The sequence below is a fragment of the Cebidichthys violaceus genome, unplaced genomic scaffold, assembly GCF_023349555.1.
Source record: "Cebidichthys violaceus isolate CVI_PGR_0920_01 unplaced genomic scaffold, fCebVio1.0.p SCAF_12, whole genome shotgun sequence".
NCBI lineage: Eukaryota > Metazoa > Chordata > Actinopteri > Perciformes > Stichaeidae > Cebidichthys > Cebidichthys violaceus.
The window spans coordinates 10,933,735-10,953,791 of NW_027176285.1; the positions used below are offsets into that span (position 1 = coordinate 10,933,735).

Consider the following 20,057-nt stretch of genomic DNA (forward strand, 5'->3'; position numbering starts at 1 on the left):
AAAATTGCCCAAATTGCTTTAATCCTTGCACAAAGAAGTAGAACCGTAGTTTATGTTTAATCACAAATTTCACTGGTTGTTACAATGTTAAGGTTCTTCAGTCTGCAGTTACAATAGACACGGTGCTGCCTTGCATAACGTACTTCGGAGGAAAATCAAATTCTAAGTTGGAGAATATTGTATGACAACAAACATAAAGAATACGTTACTTTGTATGGAATTGTATCCAAGGAATTTATGTCTAAAAGTTGAAATCTTTTGCTTGCATTCATCAGTTTAACAGCAGAGGCAGCTGGTAATGCTAACTACAGCCCTTAATGGCCCAATCAATAATGGGGATGCATCCAAAAAAGACCCAAACACCAGCTAATACTGTGAGAAAATATATGCACAGTTTATTGATAGTTGCAAATAGGTGAGGCACACACAAAATAATACAAATCAACAATGTATAGTGGTGAGATACGACCATGCTTTTTTCCTCTGCAACATTAGAAACATCAGTCAGTCATGGACGAAAACCTGGTGCAGGCTGTTAAATTCTTGACTTTATTAAGAATTCCTTTGTTGGAGATAAAATACTCATGAACTTGAAGTTTACAGGAGGCAAAAAAATAACAAGCCCAGCTGCTGCTGTGCCAAATAACTTGATAATCCACATATTAAAATAAACAGAGAAATTCCAGTGACTACTACCGGATAACAAATTGTATCATAAATATGTTTTGACTCCTGCTCATTTTAAGACCAGCTTGGGCTCATTTTTCTTCTAATATCATATACAAATTACTGTACAAAGGTGTTTCTAGAACATTCGGTGAAAGGCCAGTTTCACAAAGGACGAATGATCAGTAATATTTACATTTGGCTTCTGTGTCACTGTAACATACAAAGAACAAAAGGCACTGTTACAAATGTAAAAACATTTAAATATATACTAAAAGCGTAAGGAAAAATCGGGCATCCATTCAGTAGAAGCAATTTCAAACGTTGCCACTTGTTTAGTCAATCCAATTAATATTGAGTTGTTAGACAGTATGGCGCATGATTAATTCATACTAAGTCTTTATTATGCAATGCTGTCTAACAAGGACTGTGCAACTAGTACACCAGTCTTCACTGAGGATTAGCCATTGGCATTAGTAAATTCCTGTGGATTGGTTCAAGAAAATTGGAATTTGTGTTGTTTACAAAGTATACAGTACAGCACTATGACGCATGAATAAACATGACAGAAAAGGTGCAACAGTGTAAGTCTGCTAGTAACCTCATATTTCTATTAAAATGAAAAGTTAGCTGCACAGTTACGTAGATACGACGCAGCATTATGTTCAAAGCTAACAAGCTAACAGAATACGGTTATGAATTATTAGCCTGTTCTCAGTGGGTAAAATGTCATAATTGATATTTAATAAATACACACAATAGAGTGCCATACATGAAACTTTGGTAAGTGTATTATAGGGTTATGAATACTGTTCATATGCTTAATTTTTTACAGATGTATGCATCACTGGCACGAAGCGTTTCCAGTCGGTAAGTTAATCTTTTCATTAGTTTGTCCATTTACCTGTGACTGTCGCAAGAACATTTTAAAAACAGCTGAATTTTCACAGGTCATTTATTTGCTAAGTCGACAGTCTGTAGCACGATGCTGTTTGTGTAAAAGGTAGAGAGTGGACGGTTAGGTTGATGCATGGCTCTCATGCAAGCAGCAGTAGCGCAAACAGGTGGGTTTAGGTTCACAGTATCGCCCATCCATAGTGTCTAGACACATAACTTAACTGAAAATTATTGGTCTCTCTCGTTCACTCATTCACACATAACTTCAGCTCCACTCACACAAATGTTTAACCCTAAAGGAAGCCATCACTTTAGCGAGTAGAGCAGCTCAGCAGTATGGCAGAGAGACAGCGGGTGAGCCGAGGAAAAGTACTGACAGCACAACCAGTCCTCGAGCTCCGCGTTCCTCTCGGGTTCCAGTGAACGCTCTGCGAACTTCATCATCAGCAGGGCCCTTTTCACATCCAGCCAGTTCAGGAGGCCCTCGTGCCGGGCTCCGTCAACAAAGCCGACCCCCTGCGCGCGCCTCTCTCGCTGCTGCTCCATCAGGTCCTTCCTGGGGCCCCAGAGCAGGCTCTGCAGTATGCGCTTGGCCTCCTGGATATGTATGCGTTTGATGGGGTCAGGCTGAAGCAGGAGCTGGGCCAGCCTCTGGAGGCCGGCAGAGTACAGGGAGATGGAAGGGATCGGTGGCAACTCTTCACAGCGGTAGTCCTGTTCCTTCAGAGCTGGACTCACCTCAAATGGGTTGGCTTGGTGGAGGAGCTCATAGATCAAGATGCCTGTCTGGAACTCGTCAAACTTACGGTACTGGGCTGCTGAGAGGATCTCGGGCGCCAATCTGGCGTGGTCACGTTTGATACGAGGGTCCACACTGGTTGAGGCAGCATCTTCGGGGGAGCGACGCTTGGCCTTTGCAAAGTTGCTGATGAGGAGCCGGGGAAGGTGTCGCTGACTGTCACCACTTGAACTGTTACCGGTGCCATTGTCAGTGGTGGTGTGTTGGGGGAACTTGGAGGACCTGCGTAGGTGAGGCACCAACAGCAGGTTTTCGAGGCAGATGTCGCGATGCGTGACCCCGTGCTCCTTCAAGTGCTCCAGGCCATGGCAGAGCTGCAGGAGGAGGAAACATACACGGCGCTCGTAGACTTCTGGCTGACTTTTATGGAACGCGGCCCACTCCCGAACGAAGTCCGCGGCCGTCTGCCGAGGGATCTCAGAGGTGATAACCACCACTCGCTCTCGTTCTACCTGTTGAACGGGCGCAGACATGGAGGGCTGAGGCAGCGATGAAGCAGGGGTATTGGGCAGAGAGACTTCGTCAGAAGGCAGCATGCTCTGGGGGACGCAAGCGAGAAAGTGTCCGCAGTCCTGCTGGAGGTTGAAGTGAGGAGGCATGCTCTGCTGCACTGAAAGACCGTAGAGATGGCCCTGTTTGGCTTCCATGGATGGACTCTTGCAGATCTGGAGAGGTATAAACACAAAGATCAGTGGGAGGAAAGGATTAAGCAAAGGAGAAGAAAGGGAAGGAAGGGGGGGTGGGAAGAATTCTCCCACACAGAGACGGGAAGGGAGTAAAGCCAAGAAACATAAGAAAGGAATTCTTGTTAGTGAGGTTCCACGGTCAGCGTCAATTCAGTCCCTCATTCAAGTGAAATCAATGTCTATGACGCAGATTTAAACCCAATCCTCAACTGAAAAGCTTAGAAAAACTAAACTTGTGTTTAAGTAAACTGCCACAGCCCTTCAGTGTCAAGCTGTGGAAAAATTTCACGCACTAAAATCTGAATTCGGAAACAAATCTCAATGTGTGTTGGGGTCAGATTTATTATTATAAGCTCTTCTTAGTGATTAACTGGACAAAAATCCACTTTCATGGAGTTGAATTTTCAGTCAGCAAAACACCGGTAAGCACATCGAATAACAATCGATGAAGTTACACAAACACTTACTACACTTCCGAATAGCCCCATTCAATGCTGAATTCAGTTTATAACATGCTAATTTGTCTTTGTGCTGAATGGGCTCATTCTACACGGTGTCTATTGGGTTTTTGTGTGTGCTCGCCTTGACAACGGGGGTTTGTCTGACTGTAAAGCCTGCCTGGAATGTAAAGATTAATTGGGCCTAGAGATATTAAGCAAGACTGTGGGCACCCACGCTGTGGCACAACACATACTGTACAAACAGCTGCTGCTTTGTACAACACTAATGACTTTGGAACAAAGGTTAGTGAGTGTGAATCCACACCCTTCTTCCAAGTTGTTTACACTACATGCCCTGAAGGTTTGTGCTGTGGTGGGGCCATCCCATCTGTACTCTTAAGAACAAACAAGACCACCGCCCAATTTTAATCTCCTCATTCTCTCCTAAAACTGTCAAATCCCTGCTTAAAATATTAATTTACAACACTCACCCACTGAGCAAATTATTCCTTAAACAACAGTAAAGATGATCTTGAGTGGGCTGAGAGTTCTCTCTGAGCAGAGAGAATGAACCCGATCTGTACATTACAAAAACACTTCCCAGGAACCAAGAGCCAAACCCAGAACCTACTCTTGTTTACAATCCTATACTTATCGTCTTCTCTACTCAGTGTTCAAAGTCAAGGCCATCGATGGAATAATGATCAGGTTCAGTTATCAGCAACTCCAGAAGACCATTTATTCCCTGTCGACTGACTGTTAACTGATAATGCAAAAATATGGACATCATTCTGTTACTCAAACATTTCAGTTAAAATACATAAGATTTTCATGATGGAAAAAGGCTAATAATTGACCGATACCTTTCTTCAAACTAAATAAGTTCATTTGGATGCGCTGTTAATAGATAAGTTGCTCTATTGGTGTATTCCCAGTAAAGTAGCAGCTCAAAGAGTGTTTGCTCCTCTGCATTTGCTCCCATTAACCAAAGTTTACACCAAATGAGTCAGGACCAAAATATTAAGGATTATAACTTTAAGGTGTTCTGGTGAACATGGTTATACCAAACGCATATTTCAGAAATGCCCTATGTAAAATACTTTAGGCTTAGTATTTAGGGATTACCTTTACAGCGTAGGAGTTGCTGGGGTCTGAGGCGCAGGCAGCAGAGTAGTACACAGCATCTCCTGAGTTGCAGCTTGGCTTGTTGGAGGTGAGCCTGAACAGAGACCAGTTGCTCTCCTCAAACCTAAGCGGGTTCCTCTGGGAGCGCGTGAAGTGATCCTCACACTTTAGAGCCAAGCGCCGCAGAGACTCAGCGTACAGGCCTCCCAGTTTGGAGTACACTCCTTCCCTACTGTCTATGTTACTCAGAAGGGTCTGGAGCTGCAGGCTAGAGCCCAAATTTGGCGTAGAACCCGGTTCTGAGGATGAGAAGGGCACGCTGAGTTGAGGGGAAGAGGAGCAGGTGACGCTGCTTCGGCAGTGGACACCCAGACGCCCGTGAGTCTTCAGCGGCTCATCCAGCGTCCGGGACCTCGAAGGTCGGCTTAGCGGGGCATGGCAACGCTCCAGAGACTCGTTGGAAGAGAACATGGGGCGTTGGTCAACGGGGCTGGACGGTAAACTAGAGCGGGAGCTGACATCAGCAGGTCGACACACGTTGCTCTCCGAGCCAGTGAACGGGAGTCGTGGGTAGGCTCGGACAAAGGGTCTTCCGTTGGCGCTATCAGGAGCGGACAAGGTGCGGTTGACCATTTTCTTCTCCGGGAGTGGAGGTGGCTGGTTACTTAAGCTGTTAAAGGAGGGCGGGTGCGGAGATCCTGGAGCTGAGGCCACTGGACTTCTGGAAAATGGAGAGGAACAAGACATCCGTGTAGCATCCCGATAACCTAAGAAGAGAGAAAGAAATTACATCAGCAAGTCTGCTTAAAATTAAAGTCAGCATTAGCTCATGTTCAGTAAAGTGCACTGTACTGCTTATATAAGGAAAGGTGTAAAAGAAAGCCAAATACTCCAGTTGAACACAAACTTCACATTTCAGAGGATGTATCAATTATTAAAGGAATAGTTCAACAATTTGGGAAATGTGCTTACTAGCTTTCTTATTAAGAGTTAGATTCAAAGATTGATGCATGACTGTACGCCAAATATGAAACTACAACCAGTAATCAGATATCTTAGCTTCACAAAGCATAGCATAGAGGCAAAGAAACAGATGGTAGCAGCTCGCCTGGCCCTGTTCGAAGGTAACAAAATATTTTGTTCAGCTTAATCAAAACTTAATCAAAGATTTAGGTGTTAATTAGTGATCGTCAAGGTGCTGTTTGGCAGATTTTGCTACCTTTGGACAGAGCCAGGCTAACTGTTTCCCCCTCTTCCTAGTCTTTACTCTAAGCTAAGCTAACCAGCTGTAGCTTCCTATTGAACAGACAGATGAGAGAGCAGCATTGATATTTTCATCTAAAAAGACAAATAAGAGTAATTCCTGAACAATTGCTAAAATAGAATGAACTACCATATGTTGATATGGAAAATAGGCAAACATGAAGACATACAGATAGAGACCAATGACCATTCATTGACACAATATATCCTTTACTTCACAGTGAGCTTGTGAGAGATTCCCTGTAACCTCCCAGTACTCACAGACTCTCATATTCCTGGGCGACGGCTGTGAATTTGATTTATTTACTCCACGTCTTCTGTCACGGCCTACTGCTCAGCCTTAGCACGAACACATACCTCTTTGCCTCAAAACAGCTGGAAACTTCCACAATCCAGGGTTCAAGCTGACACTCAAAACATCTTCCATCCATTTCCGATCCATTTGTCAATTAAAGACTTAAAGTAAGAACTTTACATTACACTAGAGGAGACAGATACTGAGGTAATTGTGTAGTGCAGTCTTCAATAACTGCTTTCACAGAGGGAGAAGACTGTAAAGGAAAAAGTACTCTGTAGGATGTAGCCAAGCCCTTTTTCCCTCGTTATCAGAGTCCATAATTATCTCTTCAAACAACGTTGCCCAGGAAGCTACAGCAATTACAAGTGTCTGTGCCACAGAGGATATGTGAAGGTTGACAACAATTTCAAAACCAAGGACTCGTGCCACTCATTCTGAGTCACTTGATGATTGCAAAAATCTTGAACTCACGTCAGGAAAATGAACCCCGGGTCAAAACACACTATGAGTGTACTTCACAAAAGAGGAAGAGAAGAGATAAGCTGACAGGCTGCTTGCTCCTGTTCAACCTTGTAACGCTCCCTTTCCTCTTTTCATTGTTGTTGCAAATTTTCACTGTGACAAAGGGCATCTTCATAGTCGAACATTGTGATACGGCGTCTGAACAGCAAGACAGTTGACATGTAGGCAAACAAACCAAAGCACACGTCTGTAAAAGCTGTGGAAGAAGCACCTAACTTGCTAAATGAACTACTAATTGTTTGCTTTATCAGATACTGTATCAGACATGTATGGGCCTTGGACTCCAAGTGCATGTTTCTATTGGAGCAAAGGGACCTTTTTGCAAAAATGAAATAATATGTGTGAGTGTTACTGACCAGTGTCCCCAGTCAGGTTGTCAGTGGAAGCAGTGGATAGGCTGGAGCCCATGCCCCGAAGAGAGGAAGTAGGGCTGTCTGCTGACCCATGTTGGCTGCAGCGATCCAGCTCCATGTTGCTGCCACTCATCTTACCACACACTCTGGCGGAGAAAACAGCAGAAATGAGGTGAATATGACGGGACAAACAAGATACAAACATGCATTCAAACCAGATGTTTTTGTATAATTTTCCGTGTCTGCATTGCTGACATCATTGCCAAACATCTGCCTAGCCAAGTGTAGCGTCCACTGGTAGTTCAGTCTGTAGGGTTTCTGCTGAAATACAACCTTTTCTTTTTGTGCATCAGTTCATAAATGTGGAACCACCTCACTTCCCCTTGATGTTTTCTTATCTGCGCACTACTTCTTTTTAAATGACGCACAACTACCATCAGGAGTAGTTTCACTTCCTAATTCAAGAGGCACACTTCTTGATTTTGTGTTGATTTGTAAGTACAACAGACAAGCCTCACTAAAATCAATATCGGTCTGCCAGATTTAGCAGTTTTGCTTGTTTTTGATAACAGTAAACTGCACCAAGTAGCCAGTAGTCACATATGGCCCTAAAGTGAGACTGTGACTTTTGTGACACCGGACAATGTGGCCACAAGTGGAAATTGCAGGATAATGGTGCATTCGATTTTCCCTACATTTCCCCAAGATTCCCTTGAATCGGTTGCTTTAAAAGGGAACTACAACAATTGTACACATTGAAGTCTGTTCACAGGTCTTGGGGAGTATTCCTGCATGAAGGAAAAAGCTTGATACATCTTTTTGATTGCTAATAAATTGTCTCAAGTGTTGTCAGTTGAGGCAACATCGACAAATTTGAAAATGAAAAGAAAATCTTTGGGTGTGGAGATAGAAAGAAGTGAGCTGTAGGTGCCAGGTTTTAATAAGGCATAAGAATGCGTGAAAACATAAACCTGCATCAAGTTGTGCTGCAAGTTATGCGCTCTCTCTTTTGAAATACACTGTCGGTAGTCAACCGTAATCACGGTTTTAATGATAGTTAAAATTGTAAAGTTACTGTGGTGTATTGTGAAAGCTGTACCTGTTACACCCCTATACAGGACCAAGTAAAACTGTAGGGTGCCCTGATGGCCTACGGGTGGTCTTGGTGGCCTCCTCTATTGCATGTCATTTCCCATCAATCTCTCCCTTTGTTTCCTGTCATCTCTCCACTACAGACTTTAGATACATGCATAGTGTACCACAAACATATTTTAAAAACTGTAGCAGCGAAACCTCTAAGTGTATTGAATTAACTAATAGTGTGTTTTTACGCTTATGAATTCTGTTTTTTATTTGTAAGAAAGATTGTGTTATTTCTACTACTTTCAAAAGTTACACAACCTTGCGTGATTTATTTTTAATTGCTAGAAAGACTCTTTGCATTCTTCTTGTTCAGTTTGCCTGACTGGCATGATAGCCACTTATAATACCAATGAAACCTGTGCATGAGCAGACTTCCTAATCAAGGTGACCAATTAGGCTGAGTGACAGCCTTTCACTTGTCTCATTATATGCGCTAATGGCTCAGGGAAGCAGGGTCTCATCCCATCCCTTTATCTCTCTTTCCTCTTCCATCACAAAAATTACTCCTCTATCCATTTATCTGCTGGCCCCCAACTTCAATTCCACCATAAATCAGAAGAACAAACAGCTGAGGAGGAGAAAAGGAGGGGAGCACAGGGGGGAGACAGAGGGTTAGGTATTCTCCGTGGGCAGTTAGCTAAGGGATCCGCTATCATTTTACAGACAAAGGAACGGCGATGAAAGGCAGTGGAAACGCTGAGGCAGAGGAGAAATTGTAATGGGTGCTGGAACTATGTGCATGTGTGCGCCTGTGCATGTCTCACTTCAGATCGCTCAGATTTGTATCCAAAACATGAGATTTTCCCTGGTGAAAGAATGTCATTGCTTATGTCCTGTGGGAGGATGTGCACGGATGAGTGAGCCTTCTGAGCAAGGGCATGCAAAAAAGACCTTGGATTGGATTAGGACTGCATGTAAGAATATACAAGCATTTAGGGGCTGCAGCGAACAAATATTCTCTTTATATAATCTAATGATTATATTCTTGTTTGGTCAAGAGTGAAAAATGCCCATCAGCCAGCATAAGATGAAATCTTCAAATAACCTAAATGTTTTTGCCTGATTAACGATTTAAAACCCAAATATATTCTCTTTATTGTAATGTCAGACTAGGAATTAATGAATCGATTACCATAATATTTGCAATTAATTTTCTGTTGACGGACTAATTGACTAATCATGATGGCAGACAGTATCAAAATTATTTTCCCACTCTACTTGGAATGCCTAGTTTTATTCTAAACGTCTATTAATAAACATCATAATTGCTCATTTCCTCAGAATAGATTTAATCACTTCCTTTGCAAAAACAAAGTCTACGTGAGCCATCGTGATCGCTCCAGTGAACCTGTCACACGTTCTGCAATCAGCCCAGCAACGACATTTACTGTAGCTTGATTTGTTTACATTTTAAATCTGGGTTACGAACACACAGGATCTGTTGGCACACATGCTGTCCTGACGTGTGTGTGTGTGTGTGTGTGTGTGTGTGTGTGGTATTAATAAAGCTTTGTGAAGGGATCCGGGGGAGTTTTTAAAAAGGGATCGGATTGGGGTTACAGCTAACTAGCTACAGATAGCAGTGCGATGGTGTAAAATGAGACCCAAACTAAACTGCAGTGTTGTTGTGGATCAGGTTCACACTACTGGTTTCACTTCCTGACTCTTATTTAGGGCCTTCTCTGTTGTAAATATATAAAATGATGACAAAGTACTGTATGTCATTACATCCACACGTTCTCTCTCCAGGGCTATTTTATGTCGAGACAATAATCTTTCAGTGAAAGTCAAAATCTAAGATGGTTATATAGCATTCAGAGTGATGAGATAAAAAATATAGAGTCAGGTATAAAAGCAGGGAAACGCAGAACGTACTCGGGTCCTCTAAGAAGCTTACAATGTTGAGTTTTTGATGAGACAGAGAGGAACTGATTGAATTTCTTAGGTGTTCCTTTTGGTTTATACAAACTGATAAAAGGTGTTGTTTTTTGCATTGCTGCTATATTGAATTGCATTATATCATGCATGTGTTTTTGTGTTAATTTGCAACCTCTGTGTGTTACACAGTGTAGCGAACAATGAGATGCACTGTTTCTTTCCTATGATTGTAGGATAGTTACCATGGCTATATAGCCATATAAACCATGTCTTTGAAACACAGATCCATTAATGGTTGACACCAATCCTTTTATCTTTTGCAAACGGCTCCAGCCTTGCCTTGTTATCTTCTTCACTGTCGGCTATCTCTTTCCCTTATTCAGTACAAGACACTTTCATTTATTTTGTCTAGCCCAAAATCACAAATCACAAATTTAGCTCAGAGGGCTTTACAATCTGCACACATGTGACATCCTCTCACCCGGTACAGGAAAAACTCCCCCAAAAAAACCCTTTAACGAGGTACAAGTACAAGCCCCGTAAATATTTGCCCCGCATCACATTGAGTAACACACTTTGTTCTGTATTAGTTTCACTTCAACTGTCTTCATCTTACAAATATTTTAGTCTTACCAACCGTATGAGGAGATGAAAGGGGGGGATAAAGAATTAGCAAAAAGTTGACTGCCGCCGTGCCTCTCAGAGCTACCTCTGAATTTTGAGCTCCTGATAGAGGTGTGAAAATAAGCCTCGGTGGTTTCTTCGTGAAACGCATACAAACTCTGTAACCACTTCTCTTCACAAGTCTAATGATAGATGCGTAGTCAATACCTACTGAGGATGAGAAAAAGATGCCATCAGGTGCCTACCTCATGCTGGACAGGCAAAGGTCCTTGTCGGGCAGGCCGGCACAAAATGCCCCTGGATCAGACTGGCGGCTCACTAAAGCCCAGCCATGTGTAGTAACACAACCCTGGCTCCACACGAGTCATATGTGTATTTAAAGTCCCTCTCAGCAGGAAAAGCAACAGCACCCATTAGATGTGCAAAATGTAAGCACCCATATCTCATATATAGCATTCACTCATTGACCTAGTGGTTCACTTCAGGCGGCAACAAGATGCTATCTGTTCTGCTGCACAGAAGGGATCAGCACGGCTCTGTGGAGGGAGGGGCGGCACGCCTTGGAGCGATAGTTAAGAGAGCAAAAGGCAATTCAAACCCAAGTCAAACTCAGTGGACTTGAATCCACATGGCTGATCTAGAAATTCTACTTCTATTGATGGCAACCGACTTCCAGACAGGGACACTTTGGGAGTTGCCAGGGGCAACAATCTGTTCACTGAAGCTCCTCCCTTTGGCAACCTTCAATGACCAGTGGAGTGGACATGCCTTTTCCGTTAAAAAGTACTTGCACACGTGCATGATTTAGGTACATGCACAAACACCTCTTAGGCTGACCCACCACATCAAATGTAGGTTGACCTGTTCCGAGGAATAAGCGAGTGGACATTTGGTGTTTTCCACTGTGATCAAAGGCTCTGGGAGGCAGATTGTTCCAACCATCTGTGGCTTTTAAATGATTAAGCACATCAAAATGCTGCTTCACGGGGTTCCATTCCATTTTCCATTCACTCCACACACAAGATTATCGTATTCTTCAATAATAAATCTGTATGCAGATTTAGATTCTCGTTCTCTGCAGCATTTTTGGTCACACTTGTTGATTAAATACACTAAAACCACTTATAAACTTGGAAAGCCACCACTGTCTCTGGCTGGCTCGAGGCGTGTTCCCACATGTGTCACAACAAGGTGTATTTTTATCAGTGCAGAATGTTGGCAATGTCATAACAGGAGAGATAGGTCCTTACTAGAATTACCACAAACATAAGGGCCCTTGAAATGTGATCAGCAATCTGTGTTATTGACAGTAAAACACTCCCACTCAGCTTTTGCTGACTCTAGCAGCTCAAGATGACAGAACATCTGTTTGTCCTGAGGAAGTCACAGTCGTGTGTTACACCTCATCATGTCGTCTCAGACAGAGCAAATTGTATTTTGAGGAGATCATTTGATGGTCTAATAACTGACACAACACAAGGCCTCTTCTCTGTTTCTGCTTTGGTGTAGCTGACTCAGACAGCGGAGTGTATTCTTAGCCTCATGCAGACTCAGGTTAAAGCACATGTGCAAATGTTACTGCTAATAAATGACTATGTCGGCTTGGAGCCCTGAGTAGAGTAGGTCACAATGGTGCAGGTCTTGAATAAAAGCGAAAACACACGATTCTGCACTTCCTGTAAGTGATGTAATTAAATATTGTTACTAAGCATTAAAAATAAACAGGACGTGAACATCAAGAATTGAAAATACACTTGCAAACAGTGCAAATATGATATTTCCTTTGGCCAAAGATGCAGCTGAACGCCTGCAAGTGACAACTATATGACAGCTGTATGATATATCATGGCCTGTTTTTTTTTGACAGTTATTGTGCTGCAGCCAAAACAAATATACAGCAACGTGACAGAGCAGGGGACTATTTAACAGACCCATTTGTGTGTCAATTAGAATTGGAAAAAGTCACAATACTGGCATGAATAGAACAAGGCGTGCATTGAGGAATGTGCCGGAACAGTTTGAATGATCACAAGCTGCAAGAATGGAGGCTGATTCAAGGCTGAATAATGGTGCTGTGAAAGGGGAAGGCACAGTGAGATTTACACAGATGACTGCAGTAAGATGCATATATGTGCAGAGTCACAGGCAATATAGTATAGCTTATATTCCATCAGCAGCACTAACGCTATATACATATACAGTCCCATCAGAGAGCACATTATGCATTTAGACTAAGTGCATGTTGAAAGTGTTAAATTATAGAATTTAGTGCCATGGCTAAATTACAGTCCCATTAGTTATCATGCAAGTCAAAGGTAAGACTGAAGGACAGGCATGCAAATATGTGCTATAATGGGCAGCTCAAGTTTGATAAATGCATAGCATTCATGTTACAGCAAGTGTTTAGTATACTAGTGTGTAATTAAACCTCTGTTAGACTTTTTCTTTTACATAGCTGCCGTATTATAAACAATATTTAAGACCAACCCTTTCTTGAGATTGCTGGTGTATTTACTGTGCTTGGACTGTACTGTAAAGAAAGTTTTGAAAAAATAAATGGCATAAAAAATTGTTGCTGAATCTCGAAGAAAAACTAACTTATGAAACTGAATGACGATGGTGAGATTAATAAAGGCTTCATCATCTAAGTCCTAAAATGCTCGTCATAGAGTGGTCAGAGATTCCCCAAAAACGTAATTACCAAGAACAGCTTACTTTTCAATACTTATAATATATAATACATATTGTAAACTGAATACCTTGATGATTTGTGTCTATTGGTCAAACTGATTCAACAATGTTAAGGCCTCACACCTCCGCTAACTTCAAATTGGCATTTTGTCATAACTTCTGACATTTAACAGACAAGATGTTTGACTGAATAAGATTAATCAAATATTCATATATTTTTCTGGGATTGAAACATAGTCCTACCCAAATACAGTAGGTAGTGTTCTAACCTATATGAGGATTAATAATTGAGTGTATAAAAGCCAGACAAAAAGTTCTCTCTTATTCTTACCTGTGCAGTTTCTTGGGTGGGGGAGGTGGTGGATTGGGATCATTGTTGGCAGCTCCCTTTCCTTCTGCCAGCAGCTCTGATGAGCCGCCATGCAACGGTTGCTTGGACGGCATGCTCCCGTTATGCTTGCCCTCTTCCTCTGCACCGGTGCCCTCAGTCTCCCCCTGACAGGCACCATTGTTGGGGGCAGCTGGGGGGGCCGTGCCTGGCTCTGTCATCGGAGGGGGGCTGCTGTGGGCCTTCGAGTCCATGGCCTCCTTCCAGACAGCAGCACCATTTACCAAGCCTGTCACCCTAGAGGTTGTCCCCGCGTTGGCAGCCAACTTCTTCTTCTGTCCCTCTTTCGGCTCTCTCTCATCCTCCTCCTCTTCTTCCTCTATGCGACAGTTCCAGCCAGAATTGTGGTGGTGGGGCTTGTGCCAGCGTTCAGACACTGCTGCGCTGTGGTTCTCTGTATGGACCTTGAAGTGGCCCTCTCTAGCAGAGACAAGGAAAAGCATGGGGAGTTCAGGTAGAGGGACGGGAGAGGAGATGGACGGTGAGAGGCTGGAGGTGCCCAGTCTGGGGAGATCAGGAAGAGGGACTGGAGAAGAGAAAGACGGTGAGAGGCTGGAGGCGCCCAGTTTCGGTGAACGGGTGGTCCTTTTCGGGGGAATGGGTGGGCTAGACTGAGGCTTGGGGTGGAGAGTTGGGCTAAGGCTGGCTTCTGGGACCAAAGAGGGTGCGCTGTGGCTGTGGCTGGGGCTGGGCCAGCGGAAAGTCGGGCTGCTGGGGTCTTTACGTGCTGTGGGGCTGAAGTGGCATTGGGTGCTGATAGCTGAGTCTGGACTGCTCAGGTAGAAAGTCCTGTTCTCCTCTGTGTGAGCGGCCATTACTGTGATGGTGGCCCGCTGACTCTCTCCTAACAGCTCAGAGCCCTTGAATGACTTCTTAGTCTGATTTGGGGACACAAGATGGGATTGCACCCCATTTCCTTGTGGCCTGCGCTTTTTCTTGGTGCTCTGTGCATAAATGGGTTCTGAGTCTTGTTGTTCATTCAGAGAGCTGGGAGCTGACTGTAAGCCACCCATGGCCGTTGGACTTTGGGGGCTCCCTGACGTAACTTGTTTTACTCCGGACCCCTCTGCCCCAGGAAGTGAATCTGTACTACTTCGGTAAGAACAAGAGGAGTCCGAGAGTCTGGTCTGCTCAGATAGGACGGGAGGAGAGTGGAGGGATGGCGGAGGGTTGTGGCTAATGGTGTCCACACTCAAGGCTGTGGTGGGGAAAGTAGTAGAAGTGCTGGATGTCTTAGTTGTAACAGCAGCAGTACTCCGACAGCTGATACCATTGCTATGAACTGTAGTAGGACTGGAAGTGACGATATCCACAGAAAAAGGTATCGCCACAGGAGCCAGATGGGACTCCTGACAATTTGCCCTGGCAGTCACACTAATTCCATTGTAAGTGCTCTTGGTTTTTGTGGTGGTTGTATTCTGCTCCCTACAGATGTCTCCATTGGCGTTCATCTTTAAACTCTGAGAACTTCTACCCTCCTCCTGGGTGACGAAGATATTGCTGATGATCATGGAGTCTTTAGGCAGGATGTTTGGGGATAAGGAAGCCAGGGAGAAGCAGTTGTTGTAGTCCATCTTGGTTTCAGGACTTTGAAGAACGGCCTCTCTATGGGCCTTGTTGCAGCCATTACTGTCAATGTAAAGAGACGACAGGTCCAAGAGTTTCTTCAAGCCCATACGCTCAACTGGGCTCTTTGTGTTCTCCTGTTATACACAAACATGAGCACACATTAATAAACAGGTACATCATACTGGGCAGTAATAAACTCAAAGGTATGTTACAGGAAAGAGACATTTAAGAGAATCACCTGCTCTATGTTCATGTTGACGTCAGTCATCGACTCGTTGGTGTCAAGGCTCATCATAGTGGGTTTGACAGCGATGGTTGGCTTGCTGTAGGGTGAAGGCGCTGTTACTCCAGATTCCTCATCGCCTCCCAGGATGCTCTTCAAACAAGCGGCTGGCCCACTGCCATCCAGGCCGCCGACAGTCTTGTGGTGTGCACTAAGCGGGTGGAAGCAGTTCTTGCAAGAGCCGGGTTTCCACACGTGTTCTGCAAAGTCGCTGCACGCTGACATCTTTGGTTTGCTAAATCCGCTTTGGTCAGAAGTGGCGGTTGAGTGATGTGGCAGATACCGGATGAACCGTCATGGCTGGCCCACAGAAGGTTGCAACATCACAAGAAGAGGAGAGAGAAGAATGAGGTACATTGTTAAAAGAATAAAGTCATGATGTTTATGGAATCACTTTTTTGCCATAGATTCAGAACCAGAATCCCACGTGTCTTTTTTACCCACTAAAACTACTTATATTACATAAAAACTGTCTAAATATCCACTTTATCCCATCACATCCTCTTCCACACATGTAACTAACAGAAACTATTCAGATTTTCAGAGCATCAAACAGAGAGTCTGCTCATTTTGTCTGGGGATGCACCAATCTGATACGCCACTTCATAAAGCAGATTGGGTTTCAGCTGTGACATGACCAACCATGCCCACCTAGTTTATTTGCTAATGTCATATTAAAATTCAGTGTTTTCTGCCCCCCCAAAAAATGTGATTTAAAAAAAAAAGCTGTGGGTATCAGATCTGCACTTCATAGACCCTGAGTTGATTATTAGAATTAGAATCAGACAGAAAAAGTTGGATCAATTAATCAAAAAAATATATATTTTTCACCCGGGATGTATGATTTTCTGAATCAAGAAAAAGTAAATAAATAATATATTGAAATAGCTAAACATTTTCTTGAAATCGTAAAGACAGTGATGAGGAAGCTCAGGCTGACAAGTGTCTCAGGGCTCATGAAACCCCGTTAGGGTTTAAGTGTCTTCCGCCGATGTAACTTAAGAAGACCTGATTTGTGCTGTGCTACTTGTTCCCATGGTCTCCTAAATTAGAGGGTATGTGGTTTCTGTTCAACCAAAGGGCCTGCGGGTGTGAGCCTAGTGACATAAAAGCCCTCCAGAGTCCTCTGCAGCCCCCGACATGCTAGAAGACGACGGAGGCGCCTCAAGCATCCCGAAGGTCGGAATGTCAGGAATGTCTAAAGTCTCACCAGGGTGAATCTCACACCCACGACAACATCCCATCCCCCTTCCACACACACACAAACCTCCCACTCAACATGTGTGTCCTCCTTCTCGCACAAACAAACTGACCCACACACACACACACACACACACACACACACACACACACACACACACACCTCCTTCCTCTCTCTGGTCTGTGTCCTGTTTAACAGGGTTGACAGTGAGAGGATCAACACCATCTCAGAAAGATCATTTGTTGCCTTGCATCTGGGTGCCCGTCTTTATGTTCTTACACAGCTTTAATTGCCTCTCAACAAGGTGTTGCAATGATACATGGCTACATTAGCCCACCATCTAGACTCAACACTCTAAAACAATAAAAAGGGCATATGCACACTGGTGGCCTAAGTATTACTGTTATTTTTGGCATTCTTTAAGCCACAGGGATTCTGGATTTCTACAATTGTTTATTGACAGAAAATACCAGAACAGATGATAAGGAATGCTTAGACTTCTTCAGACTTCTGGTAATTCATAGCTCGAGTATTACAACATTGCCATCTATGACTGTGAACGGTCTAATGAAGAGATTTCCTATTGGTAAAGATAATGCATGTTTACATTTTTCTTTGTTCTGTCTGACTCAGTTTGGGCAGGAAAGCACCCACTAGCACACTGTTTGTTTAACCGTTCCTGCGACAACAGAGGAAACAGAGCCTTGCCTTACATCTTATGGCGTTGTGCATGAGTCATACGCAGAAATGACTGATCATTAGGCTACTAATCCTGCTGCTGTCAAGAACAGCCCGACTGCCAATCAGGAACATGTCTAGAGGGTTTCGTGTGACGATCAGGCAATGACAAAGAATAGACTGACAGAGCACTGTGTGTTTGTGTTTGCTAAGTTGAGAATAAACTGACAGGGACTATGTTGTTCTATTTTCCCTGCAGGGAATCAAAGAAAACAACATAAGTGGACAAGTGGGAATTTCGTTAGAATTTAATTTTTTTTCCCCCTCAGAAATACACCTCAAACTGTACCTCAGTTTAGGTTATTATACCTCTTGTTTACACGTTCATCCCTGCTTGTTTGAACAGAGATAGACCCCGCTGTCTACATTCCACACACCTTCTCAAGCTCAAGGTCCAATATTTCTCACTTCCCCTTGTAAAAACACACACGCACACAGGGCATAACCGCTAGAGGTTCAGCCATATGACAGAATTCAAGGCCTGCCTTCGGTAAAGAACTCAGACTATGAAAAATATCTCAAGAGCATGTTACAAGTCGGGGGCTCGAAAAAATAAGATGAGTGCAAGGGAAAATGATTGTGGTTAGATGTTGGTCTGGTGTGGAATTCATAGTTTTTGCGGTCACCTAATACCGCCACCAAGAGCCCGCCACCAAGAGCCTTGAAGACACAAGTCACATGCACCCATGACCCCTCACACAGTCGCATGGCCACTAGATGTCTCAAAAACACATTCATTTACTACTCTATTCTGAGGGACTTTAATCATGATATTCACAGTCTGAAAACCAAATTGGGTTGTCAGTTTCCCATGAAAACGCAAAACTAGGCATTTGCTTGGAGCTAACAGGCTGTGATGCGCTGAGGAATGCAGTCAGGGTGCAATGTTAGACTGGATGGCAACAGTTTAAATAGCCCAGAGATAGGGTGATCAAGAGGAGCAATTAAGGTAAAGGTTAGAGGGCTTATCGACACTCAACAGCTGGTAAAACTGGACTTTATCTGAATCCCTCTGCAGCGCAAGCAGGCAAGCAGGCACCAGCAGCAGACACATTTGACCCCCGCTAAACTCACAAGCACGAACGCGCGCGCGCAATGGGACAGCCTTAATGAAGTATAACGTCAGGTCATTTGATGGTTATTATTCTAGGGTTACTGTATCATAATCCCCCGCGCTACCCTCTTGACGGCTTTTTACTGAATTGCTGTGCCTTGCCAAAAAAAAAAGCCCATACACGTCAATTAATGAGATGCCCGCAGAATAACAGAGTCCAGTAATTCATAATCCAAATAATTAGACAACCTATAGTCCATATTACGGTCTGATAACCAGGTCACACCAGCGTCTAGTCACCCACTTTAAACAAATGCGTTCACGAGTATTTGTCACGCCTGCCTCACTCACACAGTCCATTCATTTACTGGACGGGGGGGGCACAACCTGTTTTCTCGATACTCAGTAGGGATTTCCGCCAAAACTTGTGAACTTTTGACAGATATCTCAAAACTTCCACATTGAGGTTTGACTGTTGTTCTAGCATGTTTAGTAAATACACATTTGGCATAGACAACATATCCCACGTGCCTTGGTTTGAGCCTCCGTTTTTAGATTTGATAAATGATAATTTGGCTAAACACTTGTCTCCCCTGTGGCTCAATCCAGTTTACGGCAGGTTATTGTAGCAAAACAATCCTTTATGTTCTCGCTCGTGCAGTGAGTGAACTGGCGAAAAAAGATGGCTGTTTTCATTACCTGCTTTAATACAATACATTAATAATGTTAACATCTTGCCTCAACCTGCATACCAACGAAATAGGTGTATAAAGGAATACAAATACAAGCTATAATATAACCATGCCAAAGTAGCCAAGGTTATCTAGTGCCTATTGACTGGCTGCTTACCTGCTTGGACTTTCTCTTCCCTGGCAACACAAACGCTTTCACCCCTTAAAAAACAGACCAAAAAATAAAACAACACAACTGGTGCTCTTCTAATTCCGATATGCGCCTGTCTTCAGGTATCCCACAAGCGACAGGTTAATGACTCGGGAGACCGTGAGCTGCTGCAGGCTGGTTTCGGCTCTTGGAGCTGCTGCTGCTGCTGCTGCTGCTGCTGCGCTGTGCAGAGGTGGAGTGTTTGAGGCGGAGCAGGAGTCCTCTGCAGCAGCGTGGAGAGAGCACAAGGAGGTGGGAGGAGCTCCACACCAACCATGCAGTCTGGTCAGTGGCCACTCTCACAGATTCTCATTAAGGCTTTTGTTCTATTATCTGTCTTTTTAAGATTTTTATTTTATTTCATTATTTACAACCCAGCTGTCATTTGATTTGCAGGAAATTACACAATACAGTGTTAATATATACCATAAAGGACACACACACACCCACACACACGCACACACACACACGCACACACACACACACACACACACACACACACACACACACACTCAAAGTGTAAGTTGCAACCTGAGGCAAAGAATGCAAGGTCTCTC

At 43.6% G+C, this 20,057-nt stretch overlaps 1 protein-coding gene across 1 annotated transcript; it reads right to left on the reverse strand.

Moving 5' to 3' along the window:
• Positions 1-370: 370 nt before the first annotated feature.
• Positions 371-19,667, reverse strand: LOC137869131 (inactive tyrosine-protein kinase PRAG1-like). Its single transcript, XM_068706331.1, has 6 exons — positions 19,468-19,667; positions 15,581-15,925; positions 13,717-15,476; positions 7,053-7,195; positions 4,614-5,380; positions 371-3,027 (listed from the first exon to the last, which is right to left on the reverse strand). Exons 2-6 carry the CDS (start codon positions 15,848-15,850, stop codon positions 1,870-1,872), a joined length of 4,098 nt encoding a protein of 1,365 aa, XP_068562432.1. The 5' UTR covers positions 15,851-15,925; positions 19,468-19,667; the 3' UTR covers positions 371-1,869.
• Between the last annotated feature and the right edge of the window lie 390 nt (positions 19,668-20,057).